Source organism: Xenopus tropicalis, chromosome 7 (genome assembly GCF_000004195.4).
Source record: "Xenopus tropicalis strain Nigerian chromosome 7, UCB_Xtro_10.0, whole genome shotgun sequence".
Classification (NCBI taxonomy): Eukaryota; Metazoa; Chordata; class Amphibia; order Anura; family Pipidae; genus Xenopus; species Xenopus tropicalis.
The window spans coordinates 115,902,318-115,923,644 of NC_030683.2; the positions used below are offsets into that span (position 1 = coordinate 115,902,318).

Here is a 21,327-nt window from a genome sequence, read left to right on the forward strand (position 1 = left end):
GTCTCTTCCCAGCTAACTTATCTCTCTCCCTATAAGAGATCCTCCACTCCCCTTCCCCAGCTTAACCGATGTCTAATATTTATCAGAACCTGATATGGGCCAAAACCATTCAAATCAGCAGAGGAATGGTGGTCCTCCCACATTCCTGAACTCACTTTTGATGATTGGGAAGAGGGGACTAAAACATTTACAATACCCTTGTTTTGGCAAAAGATAGGCTAATTCAATACAAAACCTTTCACCACTTGTATATGTCTATGGCATCTTACAGCAGCCCCTCTGGCATTTGCCAGAACCCACAGATTACCAGTCCAAGCCTGCTGACTTCTGCCCCTGGATGTGGTGTGGCCTCAGCCAATTTCTTCTATAAGGATTTGGTCTTGTCCTCAGTGTCATCAATTCTGGACTACTGTAGTAGAATTTTTGCAAATAACCTAGCTACTCTGGGAGTAACAGACATAAACATCCCACTGAAATATTCCAGATTACAGTTTAGGATATTACTTTTCTATACAAAGAAAACAATATCTTTGCATTGTATAGTTACAGTGCCCTCAACCTCAACAGTCTAACCTCATAGTTTAAATCTTCCATCCCCTTTACAACTTTAGTTGCAGTCTCTGCACTCTCTCCAGCTCATTAATATCCTTTTTGAGGACTGGAGCCCACGTTAATCCCAAAGAGTAACCATCAAGCAAAACCTCCGGCGGGTGGACAGTGGTATATGTAATTATTTTAACCAATTGTAAATGATAAAAGACAGCCTTGTATACCTTGTACAACTGTATATGTGGCCCGAAAACTTTCACTTGTTTTTTTTTATTTTTGAAAATAACTTGAAAATACAATAATTACCAGCAAAACTGACTAAAGTCTACTCTAGCACCCTGACCATGTCTGTGCATGTATGCCCAATGGTCTGTAGTCTTAATTGGTTCAGTTTGGTTATGGTATAAACCACATAGGGGCTCCACTGACACACATCATATCACTTGTGGTTTGGGCCTAGTCCCTACGTTCATTGGTGTGGCTTCTGTAGTTTAACCAATATCTGATGGACAGGAATGAGGAACATTGTACTCTCTACTGAGTGACTGGAGCAGATTTCTAGCTTCCCACATTCTTGTTTTACTCCACAGTACCAGAAAGCCTTACATACTATAAAAGGCAGCATAACCCCTACTATTAAATATAAGGATGGTCAGAGTTTTTCTCCAAGGGAAGGAATCCCTATTGGCAGTTTTATGGCTTTCCACGCTAGTTTCTGCCAGCAGAAATAAATCTTCTGCTCCTGCTGTGCTCTGTTTGGAGCTTAAAGGCCCCCAACTTGTTGCGTGAGCTGAAACACATCACATCCCATTAGAATGTTTCCCCTTTCTTATGAAAATGCTTTGTTTTGCAGCAGACAGCGAACTGGCCAAATTGCAGCGCATGTTTCGCCTAAAGGAGGTAGTGCATCAAGAATTTACTACCAAGGAAAAGCAGAAAATCAGGAGACAAGAGTATGTATTCCTTGGGAACATTTGTTCAGCTAATCTGCAGGATGACATGCACGGCTAACAGACAGTACTCCGCCTCAGGCTCTCTTTCCTTAATGTCATTTTATTAGCACAAGAAGGTACTCTGGGATGTGCTGTCTGAAAACATGAGGCATCAAAATACACCTTCCATTTCTGTCATCTTAGGTTACATAAAGAGCAGCACCTACACAACAGATGGGTTATTTTAGGCAGGCGTATAACGTTTATCAAAAGCTAAGCTTCATTATCGGCTCTACTGAGCGATTCCATTTGGGAGGAAGACTCCACGTCAGATGCTACTTCTACTGAAGCTGCTGTGTCGTGCACTTTGAATTAACAGACAGCTTTCCCCTCACTGTCTGCCGGGTGATGCTGCCTGATTTAAATAAGAGAGGAGAACTTTTTAGTAATAGGTTTGTGGTTACCAACCCTCCGTACCACTTTCTTGTATGTCTTGGCGGGGACAATATTTCAGGAATCCACAGCTGCCCTTCTTCATGTGTTTTGTTACTAAATTTACATTCTGCCTTTCTTTGCTAGGTTTGTAAGCATATGATTATGTATTCCTTTCAGGTTGTAGTCCCCCCCATAATTATCTTAATTAGGGAAGCCTGGCATTTAGATTGGTTGACTTGGGTGGTCACATGGGGTGCCAGCCCCAACTTTTGACACAAACAAAGTACAGTAAACTTCATATTTTTAGATATAATGTCTATGAAGATTCTCAATCATACAGGTCATGATATACAGTATCTAGTAGAGTTAAATTTAAAACAACTGGACTTTTTTAGGTTTTTTCTTGAAAACGTTCCACTACTCATCCGAGTGGCTTTTTCAGTTCAAATGACTGGTAGGGAATTCCCCGGCATTTTAGATTTAATGTTTTAGGCATCCACTAAAAGTAAGAGTGTAAGTAAAACTGAGGCTATGGATATGCCACTACTTTTTCTTTTGATTACTGAATTATGCTTTCACAGTACAGGTATAGGATCCCTTATCCGGAAACCCATTATGCATAAAGCTCCAAATAGACAACATTATAATAAAATAATTCATATTTTTTTCTGTAATAATAAAACAGTACTTTGTACTTGATCCCAACTAAGATATAATTAATCCTTATTGGAGGCAAAACAGTCCTATTAGGTTTATTGTATGTATAAATTATTTTTAGTATGGAGATCCAAATTACAGAAAGACCCCTTATCCGGAAAGCCCCAGATCCCAAACATTCTGGATAACAGGTCTCATACCTGTATTTTAATGATCTACATTCTACAATATTACATTTGGAGTTTCCATAATGGTTTTTTCTGCCTACTTCTGTCACTCTTGTGCCAGTCCACTGCTTTCACCATTGGGCCAGTCTGCTATTCTTGCCATTGGACCAGTCTGCTGCTCTCCCATTGGGCCACTCTGCTGCTCTCGCCATTGGGCCACTCTGCTGCTCTCGCCATTGGGCCACTCTGCTGCTCTTGCCAGTGGGCCTGTCTGCTGCTCTCACCATTGGGCCAGTCTGCTGCTCTAACCAATGGCCAATCTGCTGCTCTCACCCTTAGGCTACTGTGCTGCTCTCGCCCCTGGGGTCAGTCTGCTGCTCTCACCCATGGGCCAGTCTCCTGCTGTCACTATTGGGCCAGTCTGTTCCCAGATTAGTTGCTCTTAGTGCTTTCCTCTTACAGTCACCCTATGCTTTCCTCTCACAATCACCCTATGTACCCTATTAAAGGTACATTAAACATCTGCCACATAGCCCTTTCTTTCTGTCTTACAATCTCTTTTGCCTTTGTGCAGAAAAACTATAGATGCCCTGGAAAAAGAGCAAGAAGAGCTTCTAAAGAATCTATCAGTCTCCGAAAGTCGGAGAAACCAGATGCGAGACCAAGGGAGCAAAGCGAAGCTGCATTTTTTGCTAGAGCAAAAAGGGGAGCTGGATGAGCAACTTGCAGAAGAGAAGCAAACAATTGCAAATATGGAACAAGAGGTATATTTATAACTTTATCATTCTGTCCTCAAAGCCACCCAGCAATGAGTGTTTCTCTGATAAACAGCTTTTTGAGATCCTTTAGCTCCAACTGTAGTAAATTGTAAACATGTATGCAATTATTTTTACCTTGGGGCATGATCTCCACAATAACACAGATAGATTGTTTGCAGAGAAACACCACTACTTTTTTTCCTTTGAATTGCAGAGACTCAGACGCATTTATACAGACTGCCCTTTTGCCTTAGATAAATACACATCCTTTTTGAATTTTCTCTTTTGTGCAGCTAAAAGTTTTGGAAAAGAAATTGTCTCAGCTAAGAAAACATGGAAGAGTTTCTTCTGGGACCACTCAGAAAACTGCTGGAACACATGTAAAAGTCATGGAGAATAGACTGGACAGGGTAAATATGAAGTTTTTTTGTATGGACGACTGGAAATTGGACACATATAAAGTGTCGCTGGCTTCTCACCACAATTATCATTTGTTGCACATGCTCTACATAAAACTACAGGGAAAGGTTTTTCATCATGACGATTGTAGGGCAATGTTGTGGTGTCAGCTGTAAAAAAATATAAGGGTCACCACACTATTACTCCTGGGCAATGATACTTGTGTGTATGTATGTATATATATATATATATATATATATAAATAAATAATTATACACTGGGAGAGTATCTCTCATTAAAAATCATAGTTAAAAGGAAAACAGGCTTACGTTTTGGTCCATATAATTATATATAGTATCTATATAGTTTTTTTTCTGGCATCCAGGCAATTAGCTTATACAAATGGAGTACAAACATATATATTATATATACAGGTATAGGACCCCTTATCCGGAAATCCCTTATCCGAATAACGGAAAGGCCATCTCCCATAGACTCCATTATAAGCAAATAATTCAAATTTTTAAAAATGATTTCCTTTTTCTCTGTAATAATAAAACAGTACCTGTACTTGATCCCAACTAAGATATAATTACCCCTTATTGGGGCAGAACAGCCCTATTGGGTTTATTTAATGGTTAAATGATTCCCTTTTCTCTGTAATAATAAAACAGTACCTGTACTTGATCCCAACTAAGATATAATTACCCCTTATTGGGGGCAGAACAGCCCTATTGGGTTTATTTAATGGTTAAATGATTCCCTTTTCTCTGTAATTATAAAACAGTACCTGTACTTGATCCCAACTAAGATATAATTACCCCTTATTGGGGGCAGAACAGCCCTATTGGGTTTATTTAATGGTTAAATGATTCCCTTTTCTCTGTAATAATAAAACAGTACCTGTACTTGATCCCAACTAAGATATAATTACCCCTTATTGGGGGCAGAACAATCCTATTGGGTTTATTTAATGGTTAAATGATTCCCTTTTCTCTGTAATAATAAAATAGTACCTGTACTTTATCCCAACTAAGATATAATAACCCCTTATTGGGGCAGAACAGCCCTATTGGGTTTATTTAATGGTAACATGATTCCCTTTTCTCTGTAATAATAAAACAGTACCTGTACTTGATCCCAACTAAGATATAATTAATCCTTACTGGAGGCAAAACAAGCCTATTGGGGTTATTAAGTATTTTAATTATTTTTATCAGACTTATGGTTTGGAGATCCAAATTACAGAAAGATCCCTTATCCGGAAAAACCCAGGTCCCAAACATTCTGGATAACAAGTCCCATACCCATATATATATATATATATATATATACAATATAGCTTATGCTAGCAAAAGGTAATGATGATTTCATTCTAGTATGACTAGATGTTATAAAAAATGATGTTAAAGCTCAGAATTCTAAGTGTGAGTAATCCAATTTGGAAAGGGTAACATTAGATTTAAAGCACGGCATCCTCCATTTAAAGTGTCTGCAATAACTGTATAGGTGGCTAACACTTATAAACACCTTCTTGTATGATTTAATGTGGAGTGGGATATTTATTCTGTTGTCCATTAAGCTTCCAGAGAGTAATCATAGTCACACGTACAGTACCAGCATTGTGCTGCTAATCTCTAAATGCAGGCATCATGCCATGCCTATAAAATGGTCGCTTTAGGGTGAAAAATATATACATTTATTTATACAGTTCAATGTATACATATATTTTCCAATCTGCTCCCACCCTAAAACTCCTGTTCCCAACCCACCCCCAACCTGGTTTGAGGTTGTGAAGGGAATTCACAGGCCAAACCCATCCCGCCCCCTAGCTGGCATCATAGATAACATCACAGGGTATCACTGTCCCACCAATGATGAGGGAACAAACAAAACGTATACGTGCTGCTGCAGAGCAAGTACAACCTGCACCCGGACCTGATTTTCAGGCCTCATTTTTATTTATAAATTAATATATATATCCTGGCCGCTGAGGCCTTTAGTAAACTGTATATCAAAGGGAAGACACTTGTATCATATATGTGTGTTTGGGTCATGATGGTTCTATTCATATTGCTACTATGGCTTTTGTTCAGCTGCAATGGGAAGGAAAAAATATTGCAGCATTTATCATCCGCCAGTAGACTGTATTATGTATTTATGTCCCCAGCCTCTTTATTCTCTTAATATGCTACTGACAATACAATCACTGTAATGAACCACAATAGTGTAGGTGAGGCCAGCTAGATATCTGTAAAGTGGTATGAGAAAGCTTCTGTTCCTCCCAATAATATCTCTCGGCTGCATCCCTGTATCCTGCTGGCTTTCTATACAGCCTGCCTCAATTGCTTTCCTACTTTTATCTAATCAAAAGTAATATTCCCAGAGCCCCTTTCCTTTGTACAGTGCTATGAATGCTGTAAATTGCCTTTGGATTGGTAGGATTTAAGCACTTTTCAATTACGTGCTCGTCAGGATTCAAATTTGGTTTAACTAGAGGATTAGCAATACATAACACAAACATACACACTCATATACAGTATGTTATGCCATTTAAAGGATAAGTAAACCATTAAAATAAGTGAATGGAAAACTTACACTTTGTTATTTTCGTTTCAAGATGTCAAAATAATAAAGGAAAACTATACCCTCAGAATGAATACCTAACCAGCAGATAGTATATATTATGTTAAGTGATTAAAGAATCTTGCCCAACTGAAATATATATATATTTCCCTTGAGATCAGCTGACAGGAAATAATGCAACTCTAACAGGAAGTAATGTGGGAGTAAAAGACAGAACTGACCTAAAATTTATATGTGCCCTTGGCACATACCCAATGGCACGTACTACTAAAAAGTAGGTATCTGAGTTTTAATGTTTTCCGAACCAGAAGAACATCAGCCCAGACCTCTTTCTTTCTCCTGACCATTACCTCTACTGGATCATGTTTGTGAACTGACCAGCAGGTGGCGCTGTTGTGACAAAATCAATTCATATTAACAGTACATATTTCCCTTAATATCTTGGGATTAATAACATAAATAAATATAAATGGCAAAAGTGCTTAGAATAGTTACCAGTAAGTCTGTTTTTTATTGCAGTGAAAAATCTCAGTCCTGCATCAAGGATTTAAATAGGGCAATTTGGGAAATGGCTGTATTTCAGTGATTTCACCACAGTGTTTTTTTTTTCTAATAAAATATATACCACATTTAATAAACTAATTTTGCTTTTCATAATTTTGAAAGAAAAACACATTGAAGCATTGGTTATTCAGTAAAATGAGAGAATTTGTATACAGATTGTAAGCTCTATGGGGCAGGGACCTCCTTCCTACTGTGTCTCATACCATATGGTGCTCACTCCCTGTGTATTTATACTTATTTATTGTATTTATTATATCACTTGTCCTCCCTGTGTGTAATTTTGTATATTGTAAGATTGTACAGCGATGCGTACCCTTGTGGTGCTTTATAAATAAAGATGGCCTTTCCGTAATTTCAGAACTTTCTAGATAATGGGTTTCCGGATAAAGGGTCCAATACCTGTAATACAGTACCCATTTATCAGTGGGTGAAAGTCACCATTTGATAAATATGCTTCTAAAAATCCCATAGGAATAAATAGGAAATGGGTCAATTTTTCTGAGGTGAGCTCTAATCTTACATTTTGATAAATTTGCCACAAAGTATATAGTTCAGTATATTCTGAGCATACAGTATGGACACAATGGATTTGTCCTTTAAAAAGAGGGTTCTCTCTGGCCTGTCTGAATGGAACCATAGGTAAGGGCTTTGAGCAGATTTTCTTTTTCTTATGAATCAGTGCTGTGACACCGCTTGGCCCATTCTCTGTTTTATAAATTTGTCTGTATCGATTTTCTATCCTGATTCTTTAGGCTGTAACTCGATTCAATTCTCAACTTTCAAAAAACGCCAAAATGCGAGAGGAAATCGAAATTCTACGAATTGAGAAATCGCGCTTTGAACAGCTGTATAAAAGACTAGAGAAGGTGAGAAAAGCTTTATAGAACTATGAATAAGGCAGGCTATGCTAGGCAGAAAAGCAGCTTTGGCAAGGAAATAGTTCGCTGGCAATAGGTTTCATTAGTGAGACAAAAGGAGTACATTCTTGTTATGCTGCTTAAGGATTGGCTAGAATAAAGCCCCCAGGCTTCCAGCACCTCACTGTAAGAAACAATAAAATAGTAAGTAAAATAAGCTGACAATTGGAATTTGGGCACAAGGAAGAATTCATATATTTGTATTTTATGATTTGTTTGAATATATGAAAGTGCATAAGGAAAACTATTTCAAAATCATGGCCTCTGTTTAAATAAGCCTATAAATATGTTCAGGCCCTGGTGAAGGTCATGTGAGGACAATGGAACTAAGGCTTGTCACCTAGAACTTTCTATAGATGTGTGTACAGCAGTGATGTGCGGGCCGGCCCGGGACTGCACATCATTTGAAATCCTGGCAGGGGAGGAGGGACTAAAACATTAAAGTTACAAATCGTAATAACTTCTCCACAGCTTACAGACAGCATTCAGGAACTACATAACCAACAATGCATTGCACTGTGATGTGTGATGTGTGATAACGTGTGCAGGGAATTGTGGGATTGGGAGGATGCAGGCTGAAGGCAGGCTGAAGACAGGCGACTACTGTTACATTTTATTTGAGTCACAAAGTAGTCAGCCAGATCAGCAGGGGAACAGGGAGCGATGGGATGGCATTGCAGGAAGATTAGCAGCCCGTGGTAATGAAGATTTATTGCGGGGCAACTAATCTCCCCATGTGCCACTGTCCTTAACTATGAAAGGGTGAAGACACACGGAGCTACTAGTAGCAGCTACTTGTTGTGGCTACTAAAATAGACAATGCTGATCCTTTATTGATAATTGTCTCTATGTGTGTTTTAGCAGAGGCAATTCTCAGTATTGTCTATGGCAGGGAATTTTCTGGAGTCTAGTAGCCATGAAAAATTAGCTGCTACTAGTAGCTCAGTGTGTCTTCATCCTAATAATGAACAATATACGTACTAATGATTTTTCAATTATTACCAATTTATAGTAATCCAGAAAAAGAGATTCATATTTACATTAAGTAAATAAAAATCCAGAGAGATTAAAATGGCTGAGCCTGATATAGAGCAGATGCTTCCACTCATATGAATAAATGACTATATAGGTATGTTTAACTGAATTGCAAATAAGTGAATGGAAAGCCTATTTACACAAGGGGAATATTGGGGAATGAGGGATTAGAATTTAACAGTCACCTACAAGTTATAAAACACAAGCAAAGATCTGATTGGTTGCTGTGGGCAACATCGCCAGTGATGTTGGCTTACACACTATAATAAATATGCCCCTAAAACTGCTGCAAACCAGTGTGTTGCACTTGAGACTGAAAAATGGGTCACTACATGGGCTGAAATATTCCCACTCCTTATTAGTCACTGTATAGACAAACCATATCCTAAGCAATAATATAACTCCCACTTGTAATGTGTATATAAAAACTTACTGGAACAGAAAGAATGGGTGCACACCTTAAGGTGGCCACACACATGGCGATTCAGGGCGGAAACAGCAGATAAGGAGGTAGAAACAATAGGATTTCTACCTCCTTCTGCCGATTCAGCCCTGACGGCAGATTTTGGTTAGGCGCCTTCTATGGCGCCCAATCAAAATTTTCTAACCTGGCCGATCTGCGAGTCGACCGATTTCAGCAGCTTCCTGCAATATCGGTCGACTCGCCGACATGCCATACACGCACCGAATATCATATGAAACCAGGTTTCGGATGATATTATCGGTGCGTGTATGGCCAGCTTTAGGATGGTGGCACACAGGGGAGATTTGTTATTGGCGGAAGCCTTCAATTCTGTTGGTTTCTTTATCATCAGGAATTACTCCAGACCAGAAAGGAGATAGGGGCTGTGATCGACGACTCATCTTCCGCATACGATGCCAGGTAATTTTAGGCAAAATGGAATAGTCGTAAATCTTACCCTCCCACTTTGCCTTTATACTTCATTTCTTTCTAGAATTATGTGTAATAAGTTCAAGGAACAGTAATTAAAAGTCATGTACTGTTGCCCTGAACTGGTAATACTGGTGTGTTTGATATAGAAACTTTACTATAGTTTATATGATTAGGCTGCTATGTAGCCATGGGGGCAGCCGTTCAAGCTTGCAAAAACGGAGAAGAAACACAGGTTACATAGCAGAAAGCAGATAATCTTTGTAGAATACAGAGTATTATTAGTTACCTGCTACCCCCATGGCTACACAGCAATTTCTTTATATGAACTATAGTAGGGTTTCTGAAGCAAAAACACAGCTGTTACCAGTGCAGGGCAGCAGTACATTATATTCTTATTACTTCGATACACTCACGTTTTGGGTGTTACTGTTCCTTTAAGTGTCTGTACAAGTAATTCATATTGCAAACTCAACCTCCAGCCTTTGTATGACTCTCTGTGCACTTTAGATGCATCTAGTCTTAACTAGTTTGACCTCAAAATTCATACACTGATCCAGCCACCAATTTTGTTCCCAATAAATGGCAATCAGGGCGGCCCAGACCTGACCCTTGCCGGCGCTCCCCCTGCCTGACCACTCCTCCCCTGACGCGTTAAACTTATGCGTGCTCGGGGAGGATATTGGGTAGGGGACCATGCGGGTGGGGGGTTAGGGGCCCTGCACCCCCCAGTCCGACTCTGCAGGTGCAGACTGCTTCATTCCATTACTTCACATTAACCTTTGGATCAGGCCACTTTTGTTACATGCCCAATGCTTTATTTACATATTAAAGAAATAAAGAAAGTTGTACGGGCATAATCATTCTACATTTAATTCTTAACTCATGCTTACCCGATATGAGCCTTCTGTGTTTTATATTAAAACTCAGCTGGCTTCAAACAACACATTAGCAGCACAAAGAGATTGATGGCTTAGTTGATCCTGGACTGTGCACGTCATTACAGTTATGGCTCAAACCCAGGATTAAATGAACATGTTTTACCCAGGGGGGAGTACTTAGTGCACTGGCTCTTCCCTCCTTGGGCTTGGAGATATCAGTCTTTCCAGAAGCTTATGTCATCAAAAGTACTGATCGTATTTGAAAAAAAAAAACAGAGTTATGGGAAGCTTCAGTTATATTATAAAATAAGTATTTATGCATGTTACAGTATCTGTCCTAAAAAGGTGTTTTCTTATTCCCTCTCTCTGTTTGTGAAGAGACGAAGCTCAGACGAAAATGTTGCAACTCAGGGAAAAGGCTGAGAAAGATCTGAACCAGCACACAGCCGAAATCAAGGAACTCCAACGCGTTATAGATCATGACCGGAAACTGAAGGAGTTCATGGGAGCAAAGACTCAGGAGCGTGCTGTCAGTGAGGAGGTTCTCAATGCAAGACGCAAGAGAGGTAGAAACAACTCATATTCTTATTTAGCTACTAGAAATCTGTTTAAACAGACATTGCAGTTGGGCCAAGTTTACATCTCACAGTGGGCTACCTACATCTCACAATGGGCTACCTACATCTCACAATGGGCTACCAACATCTCACAGTGGGCTACCTACATCTCACAGTGGGCTACCTACATCTTACAATTAGCTACCTACATCTTACAATGGGCTACCTACATCTCACAGTGGGCTACCTACATCTCACAGAGTGCTACCTACATCTCACAATGGGCTACCTACATCTCACAATGGCCTACCTACATCTCGTAGTGGGCTACCTACACCTCACAATGGGCTACCTCCATCTTTAACCAAATAGAAAAGGGTCACTTAAAGAACATAGGTACACTCAGCAAGTAGAAAAAGTGGTCCAGTTGCACCAGCCTGAGACACTCAGCATATAGAGCTTCAAGCCTTAAACAGCACCAATATGGGTAATCAGGCACTCAAAGGATTTCCCAATATTATTAATAATAATAAATAAATAGTCAGTCAATCTCCAACTTCCCTTTACGTTTCGTGTCCCGTGAAAGTACCTTTAAATATAGACTAGAATTTTTTTTTCCACTTTCATTGTACTGAGCGAATGCATCCAAGAACCATAAGCTGAGTGCTTCCAATCACCTCTAAATTAACTTTTAGTAAGTTGTAGAGAGTGGTATTTTGAAACTATTTCGATATATAGATCGATTGTCATGTACAGGCAAGTCTGGTTAATGATGCCCCTACTTAGCTTTAGGTTAATGCTTTATTGATCATTACACAGAGAAAGATGAATTGGAGAAGAAGAAGAGAGACCCAACAGAAGAAACCCCAGAGACATATGAACAGGCTTTCCAGCAAATTCAGGCTGTCACTGGGGAGGACAACCTAGACATCCTTGTGACCAGGTTCATTGAAGGTACGAAAGGCCAGAAGGGTTGAGTATGCCCTGGTACAAATGGCAAAATGCATTTGTTTTATTATGTTATCAGTGTTTTAAACATTTATCAAATGTGTCATTGCTTATGAACTACTTCTTATTGGACCCTTGTTGGACATTTCCTTATAGATGTCACCATAGCTGTTTTCTGGTTGGCTAGACCTGTTTAGACTTGTTTCTCCATATAGTCCATATGGTGGGTTTTTTTTTGCCTATTTTAGCTTGTACGTTACCAACCATAACTTATTACTAACATCATAAGAGATATTATAAGATATTAATATAATATATTAAGTACATTTGTTAAAAAAAAAGTGGTAGTTAACAGACTGCCAGGCCAGGACTGGCAATCTATAGATTCTGGAAATGCCAGAGGGGCTGCTGTAAGATGCCATAGACAGTCACTATATTTTAGGCTGGTGGGGGGGCTGTTTCGGCCTCTGGGTATTTGAAATGCCAGGGACTTTCTTTAAGCCAGGTCCAGGCCTGTAGACTGCCAATTACATGCATCTACACATTGGGGCCTTTTAAGATCCACAGGCTACAATAATATTTACAGCTTATTGTGGTTCTCAAATAATGAGATATTCCCTCCATCAAAGTGTAGACCAATTCATGAGTCAGTAGGGTCCCAACTTGATCGGCAGTGGCTAAGTGGGCATCCAGTATCTGTTTGTGTATAGAAACCTTATGCTATAACTTTCATAAATAGAATACAATGGGTTTCCAGCGAGACAGCACACTACCAAGCATTTGTTCCAAACAGTTACAATATCTTGCACATATTTTTTTGCAGTTTGACCCATTTATGTTATGCAGAAAACAAAATAATCCCAAAATTATTAAGAAATGTAGCGTAAGTCAAAAGATATCACACAGCATCATTAATATATATTTACATATGTCGTGACGGGTTTGCGACAAACAGTCTCATCTTTAAACGCACCCTGCCAGTCGGAGAGAATGGAAAGTTAAAGGGTTGAAACGGCTTTGAGCAAATATCTCCAGTGCATTGCTTTGCAGCAGATTCAATGGACCTTAGAACTTCTTTTTTTTTTAATGCCTTTGCGTATATTGTAGCGTGCATTTGACAAAAGCGCACTAAGAAGAACATTGCAGAGTCCCGAGCTTAGAAGAACACAAGGCTAAGATGTGTTTACTTGTCTTTTTAATTTAAAGTGGCAGATTTCTCTTCCTGCACTGCTTTGCCCTAGGCTTATTTTAATCTCTTTTGTTCTGTTAAAGGAAGCTCCCTGGAGGGGAGGAAACTGCCTTAGAAAAGTTAGTTAGAATATTTGGTAGAAGTTTTATGTTAGCAAGTTGTTTAGCATGCAGCTGAGTTGACTGAGAGGCTGGACATGAAGGTATTTAATAAATATTACTGTCATCCCTAGGAAATCAGGTCCTGGGAATGACAACGTTCCATTTAATGCCCTCATGATGGGGTTTTTTTTCAAAATGTCTGGTCTCTGTTAAGAAATACACAAAAAGGGGGGTTGTGGGAGCACTCCAAGGATAAATAAAATATATAAGTACAATGGAAGTGCAACTGATCCAACCACATTCGCTACAAAAAGAGAGGGGTTTGGATCAATGCAGGTTCCCTGTAGTAATTTAGTATCTATCCAAGTGCATATACTTTCAAAAACAGGGTTTTTTGTTACAAAGTTGGAAAACCACCATACCAGGTCCTAACTATTTACCTTCAGTCATATTTATAAAGGCTGGCACCTCCCTGCATAGGTGCGTTTCTTGGGATAAGTGTCTCCTGACCAGGGTACTGGTTTCAGTCACAGGGTTTAGTCCTCCCCTTCCATTAACCTTTGTAGAAGAGAGATTGCCAATTAAATGCACGCAATTTTAAAAGGCATACAAAAACCATTTAAAAAGCTATAAAGGAGAAGGAAAGTCATTTTGACATTTTACTGCCAATATATTTGCCACATTAGTGCCACCTAGAACAATATATTTATTCTGCAGAAACCATTACCATACCTGAGTAAACAGCTTTAGAAGCTCTCCTTTTTAAGTAGCTCCTGCCTGCAGCTCTAGCCCTTATAGCTGAGATCACACATTCCTAAGGGAGGGGGCAGGGAGTTCTTAGCATTCTGGTGAGGGGGGAGCAGGAGAGAGGAGAGAGCTGTGCAGACTCTGGCCTCGGGAATTAAGGATGATTGTAAGAGAGGAAGTCAGACACTGGAACATCGTGTTTACAAAAAAAGAGGCAAGATATTGTGTGTTTCTTTTGATAGAGGACTCAGTGCAGCATTACTGTAAGTGCTTATGGCTGTATTTAAATAGACCTTTCTGATAAAGCTTACTTCGTTTTTACCTTTCCTTCTCCGCCCCCCGAAATTCCAGACTGGTAGGTCTTGTTGCTGCACACTTGCATACAATAAACCTCTTCCATTACTTCTTAGTGAGCTGGTTGAAAGTTGAAAATAAGCCATTATGGGTAAAAAAACATAATCCTCAGGAAACTGGGCCCAATAACCCATTGCAAACCCTCAGGTATTTGTTGTTTGGCTGTAATGGGGCAGGGCCACTAAAACAAAATGATTCTTGGTTCCTGAGAGTTCCTGAGAAAGGCAACCTTTGCACCTTTAAAGCATAAGCTTCATTGCCTTATTACACTTATTTATGCCCCAGCAGTGTTTCCATTAAAGGCTCACTAACCTCATAAATGTCCGTGCTAAACATATTTTTGTTCTCCCTCTTTTTTTTTAGGCTATTAGGCATTTTAGAGAGCTTTACCCATACCCGATGATGCCTCATCTCACTGCCGCCCACTGGGCTATACCCTAACTGAAATGCATTTTTTTTTTTTTTTTTACAAATAATGGGTTTAATATTGTTCTATTTCTTTTCCAGAAATATATGATTTACTTACACTTGTATACCAGAATATTTAATATTTTGTCAGATTTGTCATGCTTCTTTCCTCTCCTTATAACACATTAGCATTTCAAAAGATGTGTTGGGATCAATACTTTTAAGGCAAGCTGTCAATTATCTCCAGCTCTTTTTGTCTCGAAACATTATCAGTGCCAAAGGATGAATGTCATTTCATTCCCTGATAAATGAGCACAGCTCAGTCAAAGGCATCTTGGTGCTGACCTGCAACAACGTAAGCACGGCATAATAATCATCATTCATTTCAAGCGTTGCTTTGCATAGACTCTTTTAATTCAATAGGCTGCCAGGTCACGCCGTTACAAGAGTCTTGACAGCCATTTTCTACTCAAATTGAGACTCAAGAACATACAATTAAAGGAGTTTGAATCTAAGAGTAGGTTAAGGTGACATAACCATGCGGAGAAACCATTTTTCATCTTGTCGTTGCTCTCCATGTGTCTTCTACTTCTAACAGCAATCTGGTTACTGGGCATTCACTTCTGTGCAGCTTTCAAGGGTTATCAGAAAAGCACTGACTGTCTGTCTTTTTAAATGTACTAACAAGCATTATATGGGCAATATTTAATATCTATATATATATATATTTCAACAGTGGAAGACCGAAATTTTGCCTTATTCAATTTCGTCAATGAACAGAACAACAAGATTGAAAGGCTGATGGAAGACATTGCAGAGGTGAGAATATCTGCAACAAAAACTGGATTTTCTACATAATGCTCATTTTTTTATTCAGATTCATATTTTTTGCACCTAAAACCTTTTGAAATCATGTAGAAGTAAATGGCAGGTAACCTTTTTACAACTGTAAGATCTTCCTTTGCTTCATGGTTTTAGAAGTTTTCAGGTTTTTTTATGCTGGTTTTTGTGCGTCAATACGAAAAGGTTGCGTTTTTACTTTTTTTTTGTTGTGCTTTTTCAATTCGGATATTTTAATAAATGACATCCATGGTTTTAGAGAAAGTGGTGTTCATTTATAAACACTAAGCACATTTGCTCCTGGGCAATAACTTGAGATGCACCAGATCCACTATTTTCCGATTTGGGCAAGTCCTTCGCAAAAGATTCGTCCGAATATCGATCCGAATCTGAACACTCATTTGCATATGTAAATTAGGACACGGAAGGGTTAAAGAGCGTCACTCTTCCATGTTTATGTGACAAAAAGCCACATGATCTTAAGGATTCAGATTCGGTTTGGCCAGGGCCATGGATTTGGCCGAATTCGAATCCTGCTGAAAAAGGCTGAATCTTGGATTCGGTGCATCCCTAGCGGTAACCCATAGCAACCAGTCAGTGATTTGCTTTTCTCAGGTAGCTGCAGGTATAATATTTAAAACAAACATCTGATTGGTTGCCATTGGCTGATGCTCAGATGCAAATTTGCCCAGGGTTTATAGATGACCACCAGTGAGTTTAGTCATGGTTTTAAAAACCTCTAAAACCACAAAAATGAGAATGTTGATAAAAGGTCCTCCCATTGTTTATATTTTGTAGAAATTCCGAGTCCATGGCTGACAATAAGAGCGCAATTAATCTTGGTGGCAAGCACTTTGATCTGCGATGAGCTTTGCCATGTTAGCCCTGGTATGGGGCAGATCAAAGAGCTGCCTGGAAGCATTGATTGTATAGTTTTTTGTGCTTGAGCCTTAGATTCTATGTTCTATGTTCAACAAATGGCAAAGGTTCATTGTAGTTATTTGTACATATACTTTACTAGTATTTATTTAACCACATGCATTGGGCTATACAAATGGCAGGCATTTAAAGGAGAAGGAAAGGGTTAACCAAATGTTAGGTACCCCCCCAGTGATTGTAATCACTTACCCAATACTTACCCGGGCCGGTGCTCCTGTTAGCAGAATACTGCACCCACACAGGGAACTTTTCAGTGAGCCCCACAAAGCAATTCTTCCTTCCGGGCAGACACACGTGCAATAGAGGGAGGCAACTTTTTTTGTTAAAAGTCAGCTTCTTATGCTAACAGGAGCACCGGCCCAGGGTATCACAAAAGTGATTACAAACACTAAGGGGTGCCTAACATTTGGTGCCCCCCAGTGACCCTTTCCTTCTCCTTTACTGCATTATTTAACCATGTATCTGGACAGGTTGATTAGCTCTCGTTTCTATATATATATATATATAGAAAATAGATGATTTGCATTTACATTATAGATCAACAAAGAAATTGAAGAATTCCAAGCCCAAGGAGTGCGCCTGGATAAGGAACACCAGACAATCCTAAGGAGCATAGAACGCAAGCAAGACGAGGCCATGCTGCAAGCTGATGGCTACCAGCAACAGCTAAAGAGTGTCATGAAAATATTAGACCAGTTGAAAACAGGTAGGAATGTGGGAATGAGCAGAACAGGAAGGTAAAGTGCTATATATTGTATAAAGTGCAATGCCTTGCATTCCTTGTGCATTCTGTAGCTGGTTACACAAAGCTGAAGCTTGTGGAGTGTTATCGAATGCAAGCAGGCCAGCCATAATAATGCAGAGAAAATCAGGCCATCAGGCGAGTCACTTTTGCTTTTGTCTGATCACCTGTCGTTACATCAACTCAGTCTCTCTCTGCAGGTGGCCACAAGCACTCATAGACCCTCATTCAGTTCCTCCAGAAATCAGTGGAGCCGTGTGAAATATTCATGTATATCTGGCCAGCCTAACTGCTGCTCCCATGCAGAAACACATGGCAGAAATCTTACATGGGGGTCATAATAATCTGTCTTCATGAGTGCTCTGTCTCTGTGGGTTTTAAGACACAGCTTGCAGTCGTTTTGGCTACAAACGCAATTACTGTAATGTATGAAAAGGGAAGAAAATTCCTTACTGAATAGATGCAGAGACTAAAACCTCAGGAAGCGCAAGAATAATTTTAGACATTTCAGCAAGTCTTTTATGCTGCTTAAAGGGCCCCCATGGGTGGAACTCCATCAGGGAAATGTCATTTCTAAGTACTTTAATGCTTTGTATCAACAGGTAAGATGAGCTTCACCAAACTTTATTATTATGTTCTTACTGTTCAGTGTATTTTTCTCCTTACAACATACATATAAGAGTTTATAACATAGGCTGTTCTTAGTATTTTTCCATAATCACCTATGCCTCTTAAGATACAGACCCCTAACTGTCACCCTTTCCTTCTGTTTTTCTGCTGCATTGCCCTCTTGTGAGGGAAAAAGAGCACTGTGTCTGACCCTGGGTGCAGGGTACATATATGGCACACTAGGAGCTTGGAGCAGGAGGTCTGAGCTAGACAAACAGCAAAAGAATGTTTAGCCACACCCGGCAAACAGAAATTATTCATTCTGAAGCTGTATTTTTATAGTTAGTATTAATTTTTTTATGTGTACTTTGGTCCTTATGTATCTTCCATATTATCTGTTATTTAAACAGACGACATGAAAGGGTAAGTGGGCGGGTCCGGGGAAGCAGCAGGGAGGTCACAAAATTTCCACCGGGTTGGTTCCTGAGACATATTGGCCGTTACTGTCAGTTTCACTTTAAAAACCCTGAAAAAATATGGTAGAACATCACTGTCTGCATACTTTTTAATTTTAAGAGGAACATCCTTTAAAAATGTTATTAGGCTGATGCCCATTAAAAGCAACACTGCCACCCTGTGTCCTGTGTTTCTTCAGGGCTTTATCATTTGTAGGGTGTGTTTTATAAGCCTAGAGCAGGGGTCCTCAAACTACGGGACGCAGGTCGGATACAGCGTCGGCCAGTGTAACGTGGTGACATGGAGCTGAGGACCACACTGAGGTAGACAGGTAGTAGCCAGGGGTGAGGACACGGCGGGGCAGGGTGCGTAGTTTGAGGACTAAATATAGCGGGCCCCAGGGGCAGGCCGGGGCGACCAGGCGCCCTAGGCAGCCCAGTTGGCCACCTCGCCCCTTCACCTGCATTGCGCACCAACCCCCCCTTCCCTTGCGCTCGAACTGGCACACATGCGCAGTTCGAGCGCGGGGGGGTGGTCGATGTGCGAAGCGACTCAAAACGAATCGAAGACTAGGGGTAGGCAGAAGAGGCTCCTGTCTGGCGCCCCCCAATCATTGTGCCCTAGGCAGCTGCCTCTTCTGCCTACCCCTAGTTCTGGCCCTGCCAGACCCCCCAACAGTCTAAGTGACCCTGAACTGGCCCCCTGTTTAAAAAGTTTGAGGACACCTGGCCTAGAGAGTTAGTTACTCAGGTGGCCATTTCCTTGAACTTCTTCAGGAGTATAGATGTGGCATCTTTTTGGCTTGTCTATAGGCAACCCCCGCCCTAGGATCCTACAGCACTGGCAATAGCATTGGTAGACAACCACAGCACCAGAGCTTTGCTAGTGTCTTGTTGTGACAAACTATATTTTTGCTACTCTAGGCATTTGCAACACAAAGACAAGATCGTCAACATGCCATTTATGTTGGAAAGAAAAAGATTCATACATCATCTTTGTGTTAGGTATAATAGATTTGCATTCATACAGAAAGACTACTGGAGGCAAGCCCTGGCATACAGAGCAATCTGGCCTTCAATAATAGGTTCTGTGAATGAAAACCATACCTCTGATATCTGTATTCTGCGGAATAATCTGCTGAGATTGTCTGCATGCAGCCATTCACTTTTACTGACACGTTACAAGGCAATAAACAAAACAGTTTGTACCCAACAATGATGGGTTTAATAGCTGCCATCTCTGATTCCATCTAAATAAATCACAGATCATTCACATGCAGTAAATATTAGCCACTTAAAATGGAAACCATGGTGTAATGGAAGTGCCAGGTGGTTACAGCAGCTGACAGATTTGTTGCATGCTTTGTATTTTAGCTATTAAAGGAACAGTAACACCTAAAAAATTAAAGTGTATAAAAGTAATTTCAGTATAATGTACTGACGCCCTGCACTGGTACAACTGGTGTGTTTGCCTCAGAAACACTACTATAGTCTATATATTAAGAAAGCTGCTGTGTAGCCATGGGGACAGCCATTCAAAGCAGAAAAAGCACAGGCACATAGCAGATAACAGATAAAACACTATTGTATCTTATCTGCTATAGAGCCTGTGCCTTTTCTCCCTTTTTCAGCTTGAATGGCTGCCCCTATGGCTACACAGCAGCTTATTTATATAAACTATAGTAGTGTTACTTTAGCAAAGACACAGCTTTTACCAGTGCAGGGCAACAGTTCTTTATATGAAACACTTTCATTTTTTGGTGTTACTGTTCCTTTAAGAATTAGGTAAGGAAGCATTTGCTCCCAGCTGCTAGTGAAGTAATATATGTTATGGGCAAACTTAAAGGAGAACCAAAGTTGAAATCATTGGTGGGCACCAAAATGTTTTTGCTTACCTTATACCCTGGGCAGGTGCTTCTGGCCGAGGGTTTTTGTGCAGAAGAATTCTGGCGCCATTTTCTTTGTCTTTTCGTTCCGGTCCGGGCAAGTGTGCTCCTTGTCACATCATTGTGTCACCAGTTAAGACACAAAGTGACTATTAATTTCAAATGACTGGTCACAAAGAAAATTATAACAAAGGTATTAAATTGATTCTGTCGTGATTTTTATGGGGTACTTATTATTTCTAAATTACAATTTTTACATAGCAAATAGTGATGAGCGAATATGTCCTGTTTCGATTCGGAAAATTTACGAAACTGCAGAAAATCCATGAAATACGTTTGCCGCAACCTCTACTTTTTTCGACGCACAACTAATTTTTCAGCAGGCAGATGCTCATCACTAATAGCAAATAATTCACTCTACCATTTAAAATGTTGTTCTTTAACCAACAAATTGAATTTTTGTAGCTGTAATATTGGTGTGTAGGCGCCATCTGCCTGAGTCTGAGCTTTCAGAAGGAGCCAGCGCTACACATTAGAACTGCTTTCAGCTAACCTATTGTTTCTCCTACTCCCATGTAACTGGAGGAGTCCCAAGCCGGACTTGGATTTCTTACTATTGAGTAGTGCTATTCTGATACCTACTGGGAGCCCATGTGAAATTTCAAAATTAAATATAAAAAAATCTGTGTTTTTGAAAAACGGATTTCAATGCAGGATTCTGCTGGAGAAGCTATATTAACTAGTGATGAGTGAATCTGTCCTGTTTGTCTTTGAAATGGC

The 21,327-nt window shown here is 39.9% G+C and overlaps 1 protein-coding gene across 4 annotated transcripts in view; it reads left to right on the forward strand.

Annotated features, from left to right (window-relative positions):
* ccdc63 (coiled-coil domain containing 63) overlaps window positions 1-21,327 on the forward strand; it is a 50,459-nt gene that overhangs the window by 6,362 nt on the left and 22,770 nt on the right. For 2 of the 4 annotated variants that reach the window (XM_012966088.3, XM_012966089.3), the window contains exons 3-11: window positions 1,406-1,502; window positions 3,315-3,504; window positions 3,792-3,908; window positions 7,800-7,913; window positions 9,815-9,882; window positions 11,151-11,338; window positions 12,149-12,283; window positions 15,813-15,895; window positions 17,393-17,561. In XM_012966088.3, coding sequence (XP_012821542.1) covers window positions 1,406-1,502; window positions 3,315-3,504; window positions 3,792-3,908; window positions 7,800-7,913; window positions 9,815-9,882; window positions 11,151-11,338; window positions 12,149-12,283; window positions 15,813-15,895; window positions 17,393-17,561 — 1,161 coding nt within the window. 4 annotated transcript variants of the gene reach the window in all.